Raw genomic sequence first — 14,441 nt, forward strand, 5'->3', positions numbered from 1 at the left:
GCTGTTCAATACGAGGGGACAAAGGAAGAAGGCTTAATCTTATTCTTTACTAGACATGGATTTCTTTTGCCACGCTGTCTTTTTTTTTCCGGTTGCACATAGTAAGAGCTAGTATACCGTTACGATTTGCACATGGGTAGGTGCTGGCCAAGCCGATGGTTAGTATAACAGCTTTACGCTAATCGTGGAAAGGAGGGCGCTTTTATCCTCTCATCTTTATTTCGGACACACGTCGTGGGCTCGTGGCTTTCTCCTATCACCGGGGGCGCCAAAAAGGAGGGAATATTTCGTTGCTCATCCACCCCCTATCATGCACGAAATCATGACACATGACGCTTTTACGCGATCCATCGCCGTCCCCCGCGCTACTAATCAAACTCTCTTTGAGCACATTTTCCCTTCCTTTTGCCCGTCTCTCTCTCACTCATCATCATCATCATCATCATCACAAAGCTGCAGCTACTGGTCTTAGCAGTCACCTCAGCATCTCACCATCCATCCATGCGTTTGATCGTGCGCGTCCAATAGAATCCCCTCCATCGCCAAAACTTTTAGCCTACGGCACGTCGAAAATTAGAGGAGAGGAACGTGGTGGTCGGTAAAAGTGGGAGTGAAAGTATCCAACTGGATGATAAAACAAATTCAGCGCGCCCCGTCCACCGCCCGCCGGCCGCCGGCCAGGCCCCGTGCGCATGAGGGCCATGAATGCTCGGCGGAGCGGCGGCGGCGGCATCCATATGATTCCTGGCCGGCCTCCGCCTCCGTGAGCGATCGAGCAGCCATGGTCAAACCCCACTGGCATAAATGGCTGCCGTGAACGGATCACGAGGGGGGCCCTTGCGGCGCGACGGCAACGGGATCACGCCTTCCGTTCCGTCCCACGCGCAAATTCATGGTGGTGGCCTAGGACTAGGACGGTGGGAAGTGGGATCGAGTACCCGTCGCGCTGCTGGTCCCGGTAACTGACAGCTAACCGCATTACCGGATGGAGGCACTGTAATAACTGACACCTCCGAGGCTCCCACGCACGCACGCGTGGTTGGACCCTCCTCTGCATCTGCAGGTCACCGGCCCGCTCTGTGTAGACGGATGGAGTTTCTGCAGCAGTTCAGTCTGGAGGGGATTTGGATGCCGGTGATTTGGATAGTTCCGAGCGGTAGATGCTGGCAGCAGTTGCCCGAATAACTTGGGACGGAAATGGGAGCAAAACAAACTGGCAGGTGAGACCACCAGGGGGGCAGCAGAAGCCAGAGGGCAACGCAACAGCGGCGCGGCATGGTACCCCTTGGAAAGGATGCCGTTGATTCCCACGGCCGCGGTCGCGCTGGGCCGCAGCCACGCGCGCCGCTGCTTGTAGATTCGATCAGTTAACTTGGGCATGCCACTATGTCCCAGCAGCCCCTTGGCCCTTGCCTTCCATGACTGACACCGACCGCCGTGTCTCCGCGTCCGGGTCCACCCCACCGCTGCCGACGTCGCCTGCAGGCAAGCTGCAAGCGAGAGCGACCCCCATACCCTTTTTCATCTTCCGATCAAGTGGCACGAGCTCTTCTTGTGAGCCACCCGTTTCGAGATAAGATGGGCTGATCTGAGGCCAACTTGCTGGTAGGTAACCACGTTGATCTTGCTCGTCTGCATCAGTCCAAGAAGATTGCAGCGAGGCGAGCATGGACAGCGAAGCGGATGGTTCTTCTACTGCTGCTGATTCATACTAACGGATAGCTAGCTAAAGCAAAGCATCAGGAGAGCATGGCATCGGATTCCTTGGGAAAACGGCAAGCGGCGTTAGTTCGTCAATGGGAGGGCGCAGTACGGCGGCGAGCGATCCGGGATGGGGAGGACACGGGAAAAGAACAAACCGCCCGAATAACTGCCAGGAGCCCAGGACCCCCCGTCCATGCCCCGCCCTCCGCTTTCACCAGCCCATGCCGATTCACTGTGCGCCGCTGCTCCGCCACTGTCACCGTCCTTCCATGCTCGTCTCGTCAGGCACAGAACGCCGGGGACCATCTGGCGCCGGAAGGGGTTCCAGTGCCAAAAGAGAAGGTTCTTGCTGCAGAGTGCTCCGGCCGAGTTTTCATTCATGATGCTGTTTACTCTGTAGGAGCCTGTAACATCTCTCTGATCTTGTGCTCCCTACTGCTGTTTCTGCCACCGGTGTAATTTTTTGTCAGCTATAGGAATTACTGCCAAAAGAACATCATGAGCATCTAGCTACTCAACTTGCAGATTTTTTATTGGTTATAATCCTAGTACTAATTGACACTGCCCATTGTTTGGGCTACAGGCATAGTCAATGCGGCTTTGTACCAGTAGTAGTGCTTTGCAGGTCTGGTATATTTCTTGGATGCAGTGTGTGTGCTCCTGTCATTTGGAAATACTCCTAGTACTAGTACCACAGACCATGCATGTTCCATGCCCCCCAACAAGCCGACTCTGCATCTAGTTACTGTTTAATATTGCCGTAGATTAAATCGTCGGTGCTAATCTGGAGCCCCTCTACTACGGCAGTCGGCAGAATCTCATCCGCAACTCCTAATCATACTGCTTTATTTTTTTTGTCTCCGACGGGAGAAGCTCATCAATCATAGGGTAACGTTGCTCGATAATTTAAGTGCGATTAGTGGGAACCACATGCATGCTTACATCAGAAGATGGCACAAAACTTCGGTTGGTCAGATCGAATCGAAGCCATGCATGTGATGTGATGTGACCAGGTCTTCTTTTTGCTCCCTATTCCTATCATGGCAGGCCAGGCACCCATTCTGAAATCTGTTTTTTACCCATTTTTTCTTTTCCTTCGTTTGTTTATTTAAACGGATCACAATCTGTATCCTATGATGAGGTGTCTGTTCGTAACGTGGTAAGGCCGTAAAGGGCATCGGATCCATTCGGACTCGTAGCGAAAACGACGAAATACCATCTTATACAAAACACAACCAAGGGAGAGAATCCAAGGCCACACTGCACCAGAGGAGGTTGGAGCATACAACATTCTTTTTCTCGTCCACCTTGGACGGCGTACAGTGCAGGAGCAGGTAAGTCAGGTACTGTCACTGTCCATTGGTATACCCGTCAACTCCTCCTCTAGCGCCAATCCTAAAAGAAAAAGGAACTCGCCTTGCGTACATCCATGGATGGTCAACGTGGTCTTCTCTTAGTTGTTTTTTCTTTGCACACCGAAAAAGAAACTAATAGTTTTCTAAAGGAGCGTTGGACCAAGAGACTGGAAGCAAAATACAATTAAATAACATCGGAATAGATGTAAAGATTTTTTTTAAAAAAAAAAGATAAACGAATGCAAGTAGAACTGTCACTCGGATGCCCACCATTTATATTCCGGACCACGAAGCCCAGCCAAAAACAGTACGGACAGGTGAGAGTGCATTGCACCGCGAAACCCGTGGAAAACGGCATCATCAGCTACTGCGCCGCCCTTGGATGGCCAAAAGATCAGCAAGACCGCGAGAGGACAAGCCGACGCGGCCAGCCCGAAGGAGCCCATGCCTGCATCGCCCGGCAGACCTCCGAGCCCAGCGCGCCCGGGCACGATGACAATTGACACACGTGCACGCCCGCGGCCCGTCGAAATGGCGCCCCGGCTCGGCAAGCCCCGACCGCGCCGCGGGGCCCCGTCCACTCGGGGTGGGACAAGCAGTACCCGCCTCTCCTCTGCGCGCGCGTCGATCAGTCGGGGACCTGCTCTGCTCTGGCTCTGCCAAGACTGGTTGCTGCATACTGCGTGCGATCGATCTGGGCTCTGGCTGGTGCTTCCGCCTGCTGGGACCTGGGACTACGAGGAGCACGGTCCCGTACGGGCGGCCGGTGGGCATCGGCCGCCCCCTGTTCGACATATTTACGCCTCGCGCTGCCACCTTGCCATTACCAGTGGCGGAGCCAGAATTTTTTCATAGAGGGGGCCGGCCCAACATATCGATATAATCTGATGGCTAACAAATAAGAATATAATATATATTCTCGACAAATTATTCACCACTCATAACTCGTATTAGTACGAGTATTGGCTACCAAATAACATAAACCAAGACAAAAAAAATAACAAGAAAAAACTGAATGATTTAGCGTACACAAGCCATAGATTAGCAATATCACGAGTCACTAGCTCGCCGCAGCCTACATGATTAGGACCTATGGAGGACTAGAGTTGGAGGCGGCATCCAGCCAAGGTGTTCAGCATCCAGAGCGGCCGAGCACGCTTGGAGGCCGGATGGTCGTAGCAAAGTGAAGCCATGGGTGGTTTGTCGTCTATCGTGTGCATCGATACATGAAGCCATTGTGCAGTAGAATTAGGGATTTAGAGATATTAAAGGCGGCCTATAACCCTGGTGAGGCACACGCAAGTGAACAAAAAGATTGATTGCTTCGGTCTATGTTCACTGTAACTACAACATGCATTAGCTTGTCTATTGTATATGTAAGGTGATGCAAAATTCTAGTTTTTCTAGGGTTAATTAGGAGCTTAACCATGCTCTGTAACTTGTATTGGGTCAACAACAACTGTATTGGATCATTGACACTTTCAAACAGAGGTAAAAAAAATGTTTTGTTGCGCCGTTGAGGGGGGCCACGGCCCCTGCTGGCCCCCCCTTGGCTCCGCCACTGGCCATTACCAGTCTGCTGCTGCGTGGTCATGCTCGGTTGCTCAGGTCACTGCCCGTTGGGCATGCCGCATGCAATGCAAACGGGGCCAGGCCCAGGCAAGCTTCAAATTCGAAAACCTCTTCGTTCCGGTTCCCAATTCTCAGGCATCGTGTTTATCGGGCGAAAATGCGAAATGGAGACGATACGATTGCAGCAGAGCTCTTTCGACCGACAGGCTTTCGTCAGTCGCAGGCGGCGGATAGAACCAGGCCAGCCTCCCGGGCTCCCGGCACTGTTCGCCGGACCGGGCCCGGACCTGCCCCCAATCCTGCTGCTGTGCCAAACAGAGAGCACGCTTTTCCAGAGAGAACCTTTCGGGAGTTACTCCACTGCTGTACCTGTACTGTTCTGCTCCGTCTGCCGCAGACCGGAACCGTGGCCGCCTAGCCCAAGTTTCTTTCGTGCTTCAGGTAAGGCTGCGCCGCACCAGAGCCCGCCCGTTACGTTTTCCTTTTCCTTTTTTCTTGCCCTCACCCTGTTACATGTACCAACGCCCGCGACGTTTTCATCAACGGGAAGGGAACAAAGCCTGTAACGTGACCCCCGCAACGTCCCTCTCCGTAGACGGTGCGGCCCGAGTAAAACGCCGCCGCTCCTCGCCGTTATGGTTTCGAATTTGAAAGCCCCAAGCCCCCAACGGCACGCCAACCGTCGGATCCGCCGCGCTACACGTGTCGGCCCCGCAGGCCAGCGGGGAGGGGCCTATCTGGTGAGCACGCGTGCCAGGCGCCGAAGCTTCCTTCCGTTACGCCCCGTTCGGGGGCCTGCACGCCGTTCTCACCGGCTGCACCCCGTCGCCCCCGCGGGCGCCTGGTCGCGTACCGGCCGCGGCGGGTGGGGCCGGGCCGCACGCGACCGGCACCGCGCGGCGCACCCGGTCGGCCGCCCAACGGCCAGATCCGGCTAACGGCGCCGTCACGGGGGAGCGATCCTGGCCGTCGGATCGGGAATCCCATCCCCGCGCCGCGGCATCTTATATTTGTACGCGCACGCGAGCGCCCGACGGAGGCGTCGAGAGAGAGAATCCAAAGCGCAAGCGGCAGCCGCAGGCAGCGCCGCGCAGGTGTGAGAGGGGGGAGAAAAGGAGGAAGCGGCCAAGGGGAGGCGAGGGAGGCCGGGGCGGCGGCGTGCGTCAGATGGGGAAGTACATGCGCAAGTGCAGGGGGGCCGCGGGCGAGGAGGTCGCCGGCGTCGAGGTCACACAGGTCGTCGGCGTCCGGACGAGGTCGCGGACCGCGGCGGCGCCTGCGCCGCCGGCCGGCGGGGTCGCCAAGGTCGCCCCGAGGAGGAAGAAGGCGCTGGCGCCGCCGAACGTGGCGGAGGGGGAGCCTGCCGCTGGCGGTGATGGCGGAAGCTGCTACATCAAGCTGCGGAGCCGGACGCTGTTCAAGGCGCCGCCTCAGCAGCCTTCGGCGCCGAGGGTTCCGGTGCCGGCGGAGGCTGCTGGTGCCGGCCATGGTGCGGCGGCGCTAGTGGCCGGGCTGTCGCGTTGCTCCAGCACGGCGTCGTCCCTGGACGTCGGGTGTCAGGACAGGAGCCTTGCCTGCCGCTCCGACGCCGCGGAGGTGAGAGAGGGGAAACCCTAGAATTCGAATTCAAAAATGGTTCGAGATCTCTCTCCAGCGCCTCCCGTTGCTGAATTCCGTTTTTTTTCCTTCTGTTTTGTGGCTCTACAGGCAGGCGGGGATCACAACATGGAGGTCTCGGCGAGCAACTCGGGGAGCGGCCCGGAGCGCGAGAGGTAGGAGAATTATCCTTGTTTCTCCCAAATCCTGTCGAATTATGCCTTCCGGCGTGCTCCTGACGGCGTTCCCCTCGTGGTTTTTGAAAATTCAGGAGAGAGACGACGCCATCGAGCCGGGCGCACGGCGAGGTGAGCGATCTGGAGTCGGATCTGGCGGGCCAGAAGAACAACGGCCAGTCGTCGCCCGCGACAACGTCGGCTCCCCAGCTGATCACGCCACCGGCGGACGAGATCAAGGCCTTCTTCGCGGCGGCCGAGAAGGCGCAGGCCGAACGCTTCGCTGCCAAGTAAGTAACCTCGTCAAGCTACCAGCGGCCCGAAAAATTACCGCGTGCTAGTAGCATGCAGCGTAACGTTACTGGCTTACCGCACGCAAATTTCTCCTTGACTCGGTGTGCTAGAATCTGACGTGCGCGGCTGCGCCCTCCCCTTGGCAGGTACAACTTCGACGTCGTCCGCGGCGTGCCCCTCGACGGCGGCCGGTTCGAGTGGACCCCGGTGGTCAGCATCTGAAGCGAGCGTGCAGTACAAAGGGATCATCGGAAGCTAGAAAGAGGAGGAGAAAAAGATGCCCCGGAAAAATAAGGGGAAAGGAGAAACCAAAGAAGAAGCATCATAGCCTAACCACCATTCAACTGTTTTTCGTCCATGCCTTACTTTTTCCTGAAGTAGCTTGTACAAGAGTCGCATCGATCAGTAGTGTTTACTGTTTATTCAGAGAGGTTACCTTGACCCCTATAGAATCATCCGCTCACTGTAATTGCTCTCCTGTATTTTGGATGGAATTTAATTCACTGTACAGCAGCTAGCTGCCTTCATTCCTTGCAAATCTGATTGATTGATCAGTTAACCACCGCCGTTTGGATATTCTTCTTCTTCCCTCTTCGTTGCTGCTGGTCCTGAATCCTTCCGCATCACGCTATGCTCCATCCATCTCCATCTGGATGGTAGTACTTCGATTCGTATCAACCTCGCTGTACCTCATGGTGAAAAAATTACCATACGTTTCTATGTACATACACATAAGTCAAACCTGCAAATAATTCGTAAGAAATCTTTCAAAGTTAGTTTTACCAGGCTATATTTTTACCCCGTTTGTAGTTGATGAGAGGTAGCAGCAGCGGAAGAAGCAGCCATGGTGACGTAGAGCGCACACGAGCGATCTCGGCGAGATTAATTTTATCCCCTCACCTGCATCTGACAGGACGCACGCAGTGTTACGCAGCATAATCCTCATGCATCTACTACTGTATCCCAGGACAGGCAAACTGCAGTGGAGGCTTCTATGGCGTGCCGTGGAAAGAAGGTTACGGCGAAGGTGGGGGCCCGCGGCCCTCGCTAGCTCCCCTCTCGCCTCTCGCCGAGGCGGATCGCGCGCTGCTAGTGGAAGCAAGTCACCACCTCCTGCCTCTGCCTGCCACCACCACCATCATCAGCCCGGCAGTTAAAAACAGCGGTTAAGCAGTAAAGCGCGATTAAAGTAAGGCCGTGAACCATGATTAGCGTGGCGCTGGCGTAATTAAACAAGTGTGAGGACACATGTTACTGGGAGATGATAGAGATGGCTTTGGATCATGTGAGCACATGGGCAGGGTGGCAAGTGGGAGGGAGAGGGTGGGAGCAAGGAATGTTACTGCCATCGGGATCTGGTCTGCTCAGTAGGTTGGTGAAAACTAGGAAGGCCAGGGAAGCAAGCCGGTGATTCGGCGCCACTGCACTGCGTCGCCCACTGCCGCCTGCTGGCTTTGCACTGAAAGGGAGTGGGGCTTTTTTTTAATGCTGGACCACTGTTTCCCGTGGCTTTACCTCGCTGCCGCGCCCATGGGCTCTCTTCTTCCTCTCCGTTTCCTGGCCTGCTGCTAGTCTAGGTCTAGCCCAATACGGGAAAATTCACTGCGCTGGGTTTTTATGCACCTACCTAGTATATCGACGACGTCCAAGCTAAGTTGAATATATTCGGTGTCAGAATGTGTTTTTCTTTTTGTTACAGACCCTGTCAAAAAGAATCCACGGCAAAAAAAAAAAAGATTAAGCAGAGATTTTTCTAACTAGGCAACATTATGAAGCCAGGAACATTGTCATTAGAGGCCGGCATGACATACTCTTATTACTATACGCCCTAGAGGGGGAGCGACGGGAGCAGTAAGACGCTCCCTGGGCGACACGTGTCCTAGAGAAGCCCGACGCGGGGCGTGGATTTGCCGCTCGCTCCTTTCCCCGCAACGCCGCGCCGCGGTGACCTGCCGCGCCTTGCTCCTCCGAGCCGCACGCACGCATGGAGCTCGGAGCATGTACCCGCCGCCGCACAGGCCTCCACCACCGGAGGAGGGAGGACGAGGGGGCGGAAGGCCGGCCGTCGCATCCGCCATGCCTTGCGTGGATCCGGCCGCCGCGCATGGCCTCCACCGCTGCCGCCGCCATGGGAGGGGGCGGGGGGAGGGCCGGGCACCGCAGCTCGGAGCCGCGAGGAGCTGGCGTCGAAGGAGAGGGAAGGCGAAGAGGAGAGGAGAGGAGAGGAGAGGGAGGGAGGATCCGGCCGCCTCCATGGCTCGGAGCTCGGCGCGCCCGGATCCGGCCGCAGCCGGAGCTCGCCACCTTGATTCGCGCCTCGCCGGCCACGCCTGCTCGCCGGTGCGCGCGGGGCGAGCGAGCCGGGAAGGGGAGGAGGCGGCGGAGGGTCCGAATCCAGCTGGCGGCGGAGGGTCCGAATCCGGCCGGTGCTGGAGCTCGCCGCCTCGATTCGCGCCTCGCCGATCGCGCCTGCTCGCCAGCACACGCGGGGCGGGCAAGCCGGGGAGGGGAGGAGGCGGCGGAGGACCCGAATCCGGCCGGCGCCGGAGCTCGCCGCCTCGATCCGCACCTCGCCGGTCACGCCTGCTCGATGGCGCGCGCGGGGCGGGCGAGCCGACCGGGGAGGTAAGGAGGCGGAGGAGGAAACGAGGCGCACCGGCCGGGGAGGTGAGCAGGCGGCGGAGGAAATGAGGCGGAGGCAGCACTCGGTGGGGGAGAGAGAGAGTGGGAGGGAGGGAGGGCGGCGGTGGGGGAAAAGAAGAAAAAAACTGATTAGCGGGGTCCGCTGTTGGTAATTTGTATAGAGTAAAATAGAAGATTAATAGAGGACACATATCAATTATTTTGCTTTACATTTTTAAACGCGCGCGGCGTAGCGCGCAATTGACCTAGTTTGCCGGGATGGAAGATGAAGCAGCGGCGCAGCGCTTGGAGACTAGCGTAGCATGGTGGTAGTTGAGAGCATAGCAGACGAAGGATGCGTAGAATAGCGTCCAGCAGACGTGGAGGAAAGAGGCTGGTTGATGATTGGGGGTGCATGGGAGAGATGGGCGCCATGATTCACCAGTCGAGAGCACGTCACGTTCGACCACATTGATGGCCAATAAACAAGCAGGGCTTAGCGGCGAGCCGAGATCCGTGGATGGTGGGTGAGATCTTGGGAAGCCGGGCGGCAAGTACGTGCATCATCCCGGCACCATCACCGGGGTTGGGCAAGCAAATGAAAATCAACCAGGGGGCAAGTACGCTTCGGGGGAAGCGTGGCGGGCCTTGGAGTCTGCGCCGAGGAAGGTGAGGATCCCCAGGCCGGTGAGACATTCCGCGAAAACCATCCAGTGGTGGCACTGAAACTCTGGTTTTTTTTGTAACTCCTCCCCTTTCGGTCCCAACTTTGGAGTCTGGTAGTAGTGGCACAGACTGGCAGGGGTTCATCCCTGTCACTTGCTGGCCCTGTTCCGCCGTCAGGTCCGCCTAGATCTGCAGCTCCCATCTAGAAGAAAGGCTTTTTTTTTTAAAGATGGGAACTGAGTACAAAGCAGGGTTTCCTTTATCGGCCGATTTTCACTGAAATTTTTGATATTTCCCTTCTATCCCTAGGGTCCGATAAACTTAGATATAGGCTAAATTTTTTCTATTTATCCTGCTTCTATACAGACAACCTAAATTCAACCGTAAATAATCCCGCACTCATAATATTTTCTTATTGTTTTAGTTTGTGCACAAGTGATGTTTAATATCTTAGAAATAGTTTCAAGTCAAATTCTACAATTTTTTTAAAATAATTTTAAATTTTATTTGAATTTGGTCCGATATTTCCGATATATCTTGCTTGTCCTATTTATCTATGACCTCCGATAAATTTTTATTTCCGATAACAAAAACCTTGGTCTAGAGAGACGCTGATGGCTGAATGGCTGATGCAGTAGCATAAATTCGAAAAGGGGATCCTGCTGTGCGCGACAGCCTGACAGTGGCTAGTAATAAGAAACGAGGCAGGGAATGACAGCGTTTACGGCAGATGGCGTCAGTTAAACGCCCAAATGCTGGCCATCAATTCGATGGATCGGCATGATCTCCTGCCGCTACGAGTACGGATCCCGTGTTAACTGTGGTGCCTGCAAATTCCGGCAGAGGCTGTGTTTAGATCCCTGGAAAAGTGGGAGAAAAAATCACATCGGACACTGTAACTCACTATAGCACTTTTCGTTTATTTGTGGTAAATATTGTCCTACCATGAACTAACTATGCTCAAAAGATTAATCTCGCAATGTACATCAAAACTATGCCATTAGTTTTTTTATTTACCTATATTTAGTACTCCATGCATGGATCATTTGCTATATTTAATACTCTATGCATGGAAAGTTTGGATTTGGGGGGTTGGCATCTAAACACACCCAGAGTAGAAACTGTATCACAGCTCGATCGATCCGGTTCAGGTGAAGCGACAGGCAGATCGACCAATCAATGACGCCGAGCCGGTGGGCGGGGAGTACAGGCGAAGGACGGCTCGTGTTGCAGCTGCTCGCTGCGAGGCCGCGAGCCAACCGCATGTTCTTCCGGCACTATGTCAAGGGTACTTCCGCTGCACGTACGGCGCCGCTTGTTTTTTTTGGTGATGTTGCTTGCTTGGCGCATTCACTGGCGTCGCAGCTTGCGTGGTACGCACGGGAGCGGGTCTGAGATTTGTGATTACGGCGTGGGTATGGTGGATGGGGATGGTATTTTTGCGAAATCCGTATGTGATCACGGGATGATCGGCTACGGCGGCTTTGGATCTGGTACGGGAATTTACGACGGGGCGAACGGCGCTGTTTTTTTTTTTTTTTGCCGAGGGGTGGATGTGTGAAAGATGAACACAGTACGAACTCGTTTTCACAGCTGAGGTGAAAAATAACAAAAAAAGAGGAATGGGGGTACGTTACCTCCTGGGAATGATTGGACGAGGGTGATTGCCTTGCTTTATCAAGAGAAGCAGAAGGAGAGAAGGCCTGCTCGGCGGCACTGGGTCACGCACGGAGATCCACTTTAAACAATCCAGGCCCATTTAGTGAAGCGCGCGCACACCACGTGGTTGATTCGACAGGCCCACTTCTTCCCCCAGCTTTGTGAACTGCCCTAAGCGGCTAAGCCCAAAACCAGGCCACGGCCCATCGCGCTGGGTTTTTTCAGCGGGACGGCTCGAGCCTCGAGTGCTCGACCTCGCCCAGCCGCGGCGGATCGCGCGCCGGCCTCGCGTCACGTCTCGCATCGCCCCCGCCGCGTGTCGTGTCGCGTCTGCCGGGCCGATCTCGCTCACCTCGAGCACGGGCGCCGCTGTCCGTGGGCGCTCGGAAAGCAAGCTCGCTCTCGCTCGTCCCCGCGGCGACGCGCACGGCTGGCCGCGCGCCGTCGTGTCGTGGTTCCCAGCTGTAACAGATTGACGCGCGCTAGGGCACGCGACGCGACGGGGCTTGCTGCTGGCTGCTCGCGACTGGATTGGCGGGGTAGCAAGGTCGGGCGGACGGAGACGGGCCAATGCAACGGCCTCGCCGGGACGAGAGGAGCCCGCATCATTGCGCCGGATCGGGCCATGTGTGGCGGTGTCGCTTTGCGGCCGCCGATAAGACCGCCCGGTGTGCGAGGACAAGGCCGGCGTGCCCCGCCACCGGTCAATGTCCACAGCCCACAGGGCGACGACGCGCGGATGGGGAGCGGAGGACAGCGAGCTGCGAGCGAGCTCGTGGCCTGTGGCTCTGGGACTGGGAGGACGTCACGCACGCGCGCGCGCACACCGTTTGATTGGCAATGATAACAACAGATTCAGATGCATCTCCCCTCCAGAGCGAGGTGGCCTAGCAACCCAAGCCAGCTGCGATGCAAAGAGCTGCTCCAACTAACACAAAGTTGCATTGTGACCGCTGCACGTCCTCGGCTCACTGGCCAGAGTTTGTCTTCGAAATCTGTTTCAACTTTCAGGAATTCAGGTTCTTTTCGGTTGTAGTACCAGCAGCGCGCCAACAGATCACAGTGATGCTACTATGTTACCACGATCTGATGAACTTCGTGCATACTTTAGACAGGGGCGCATGCCGGCCAAGATCTCCGGCGCAATGAGTTTTGCCTCAAGATTTGGCGATGGGGCGTAGCTTCCACGTGATGCTGCCGTAGCAACAGTTCCTAGTCCAGCTTCAGAGGTAAGGGGAGTGCATTATTGCCTTCGCCCTAATGGCTATGCCTAACCCGATTAGAGAGCCGAGGGACTGGGAGAACGGCTTCTCTCTCTCTCTCTGTCTCTCTGCACCACCAATCAATCATCGCCATGGATCGCTGCTGTTTTTCATGGCGACACTGCATTGTAGGCTTGTAGCACGCTTTTGGGCGCGCTGTTGACGCGACATATCCTCCGTGACTCCTTATGGCACTACTACAAAACAGACCTTTGTTCCTGGCCATTTGTCCCGGCAGCCTTTGGGCCCGGGACAATAGGTGGCTTTTGTCCCGGGTCCAACGGCTAGCCGGGCCAGCGGGGGACGGGGGCCTTTTGTCCCGGTTGGAGACACCAACCGGGACAAAATGGGAGCCTTTTGTCCCGGTTAGCCTTTTGTCCCGGTTGGAACCACCAACCGGGACAAAAGTCCCCCCTTTTGTCCCGGTTGGTGCCTCCAACCGGGACAAAAGGCCTTGCGCCTCTTATCCCCTTCCCTCTCCCCCCGCCCGAGCCATTCAGCTCACTTGTTTTCTTGCTGTTCTTGGCTCGGGATAGAGGAGTTCTTGCTCATTTCTTCACCACATTTGTGAAGATCTTTGATTCCCCGTCCATCCATCTGCTCTAAAGGTTTGGGGCTTGTTTTTCTCTTCTTCCTTGGCTTGTATAGCTCATTTCATACTTTAGAAATAGAGAAAATGTGTAGCTAGCTCATTTCTTGGACATTTAGCTAGCTAGATTGCATATGTAGGTGTAATTTTCTTTTAGATTTAGATGAGTATATGGATAGTAGAAATTTTTAGAATGAGTGTAGATACTTCATGTGATGTACTTGTATATATGACCATATTGTGGATAGTTGATTTTTTTATTCGTGAATGAATTAATGAAATGAGTATATTATAGAATTTTTTTTATTATGAATGGATTATTTTGACACTCTAGTGATGTATTTAATCAGGCTCACATTGAAACCATCTAGAAGCTAAAAAAATCTTTATTTCGAAACAAGTATACGTCGTTAATCTCCATCCAACGGTGATGGCACTACCTTTCAGGGATACACGATGCGCTATAAGGACGTCGCAAATCGGTTGGTCGCATCACCAGCACTTCCGATTGATAAGAAGACATCATTTGACGCAGTCAGCATGCCGTTGTTGTACTGAGAGCATATGAACGAGCATGCTGCCTGTGCCAAGTGCTGTGCCTATTAATCGTAAATGTTGGTGCTGCGACTAGCCGATTGGTGACATCCTTGTACCGCACCGTGTCCCCCCCCGAAAGGCAGTGTCATCACCGCAGGGTTGAGGTTACTGACATATACATTTTCAGAAATAAAGGTTTATTTTTCTTCTAGAGGGTTTCTGGATATTGAAAAGAGTGTACTCCTGGAACTGAAGGGTGTCAAAGTAATTAGAAGTTATAGAGATTTCTTTCAATTAATTAGAGATTTCTTGAGGATTAATGATACATTTCGTCTTTTTTATATAATTTCATTGTTATTTGCAAGAGTTATTAATCTGATCATTGTAATTGTAATAGTAAATAATTTTT

The 14,441-nt window shown here is 54.6% G+C and overlaps 1 protein-coding gene across 1 annotated transcript; it reads left to right on the forward strand.

The window, feature by feature from the left end:
* The first annotated feature begins 5,672 nt into the window (after positions 1–5,672).
* LOC120642708 (cyclin-dependent kinase inhibitor 1-like) lies at positions 5,673–7,259 on the forward strand. Its single transcript, XM_039919276.1, has 4 exons — positions 5,673–6,227; positions 6,339–6,403; positions 6,499–6,693; positions 6,844–7,259. Exons 1-4 carry the CDS (start codon positions 5,799–5,801, stop codon positions 6,917–6,919), a joined length of 765 nt encoding a protein of 254 aa, XP_039775210.1. The 5' UTR covers positions 5,673–5,798; the 3' UTR covers positions 6,920–7,259.
* Positions 7,260–14,441: the final 7,182 nt, after the last annotated feature.

The sequence above is a fragment of the Panicum virgatum genome, chromosome 1K, assembly GCF_016808335.1.
Source record: "Panicum virgatum strain AP13 chromosome 1K, P.virgatum_v5, whole genome shotgun sequence".
NCBI classification, from domain to species: Eukaryota; Viridiplantae; Streptophyta; class Magnoliopsida; order Poales; family Poaceae; genus Panicum; species Panicum virgatum.

Bases quoted from the DNA above. Each gene is read 5' to 3' on its own strand.
- LOC120642708 (XM_039919276.1), top strand. From the start codon at position 5,799: ATGGGGAAGTACATGCGCAAGTGCAGGGGGGCCGCGGGCGAGGAGGTC. The intron at 6,228-6,338 runs GTGAGAGAGGGG...GTGGCTCTACAG, and splicing joins GCCGCTCCGACGCCGCGGAG to GCAGGCGGGGATCACAACAT. The intron at 6,694-6,843 runs GTAAGTAACCTC...TCCCCTTGGCAG, and splicing joins GCCGAACGCTTCGCTGCCAA to GTACAACTTCGACGTCGTCC.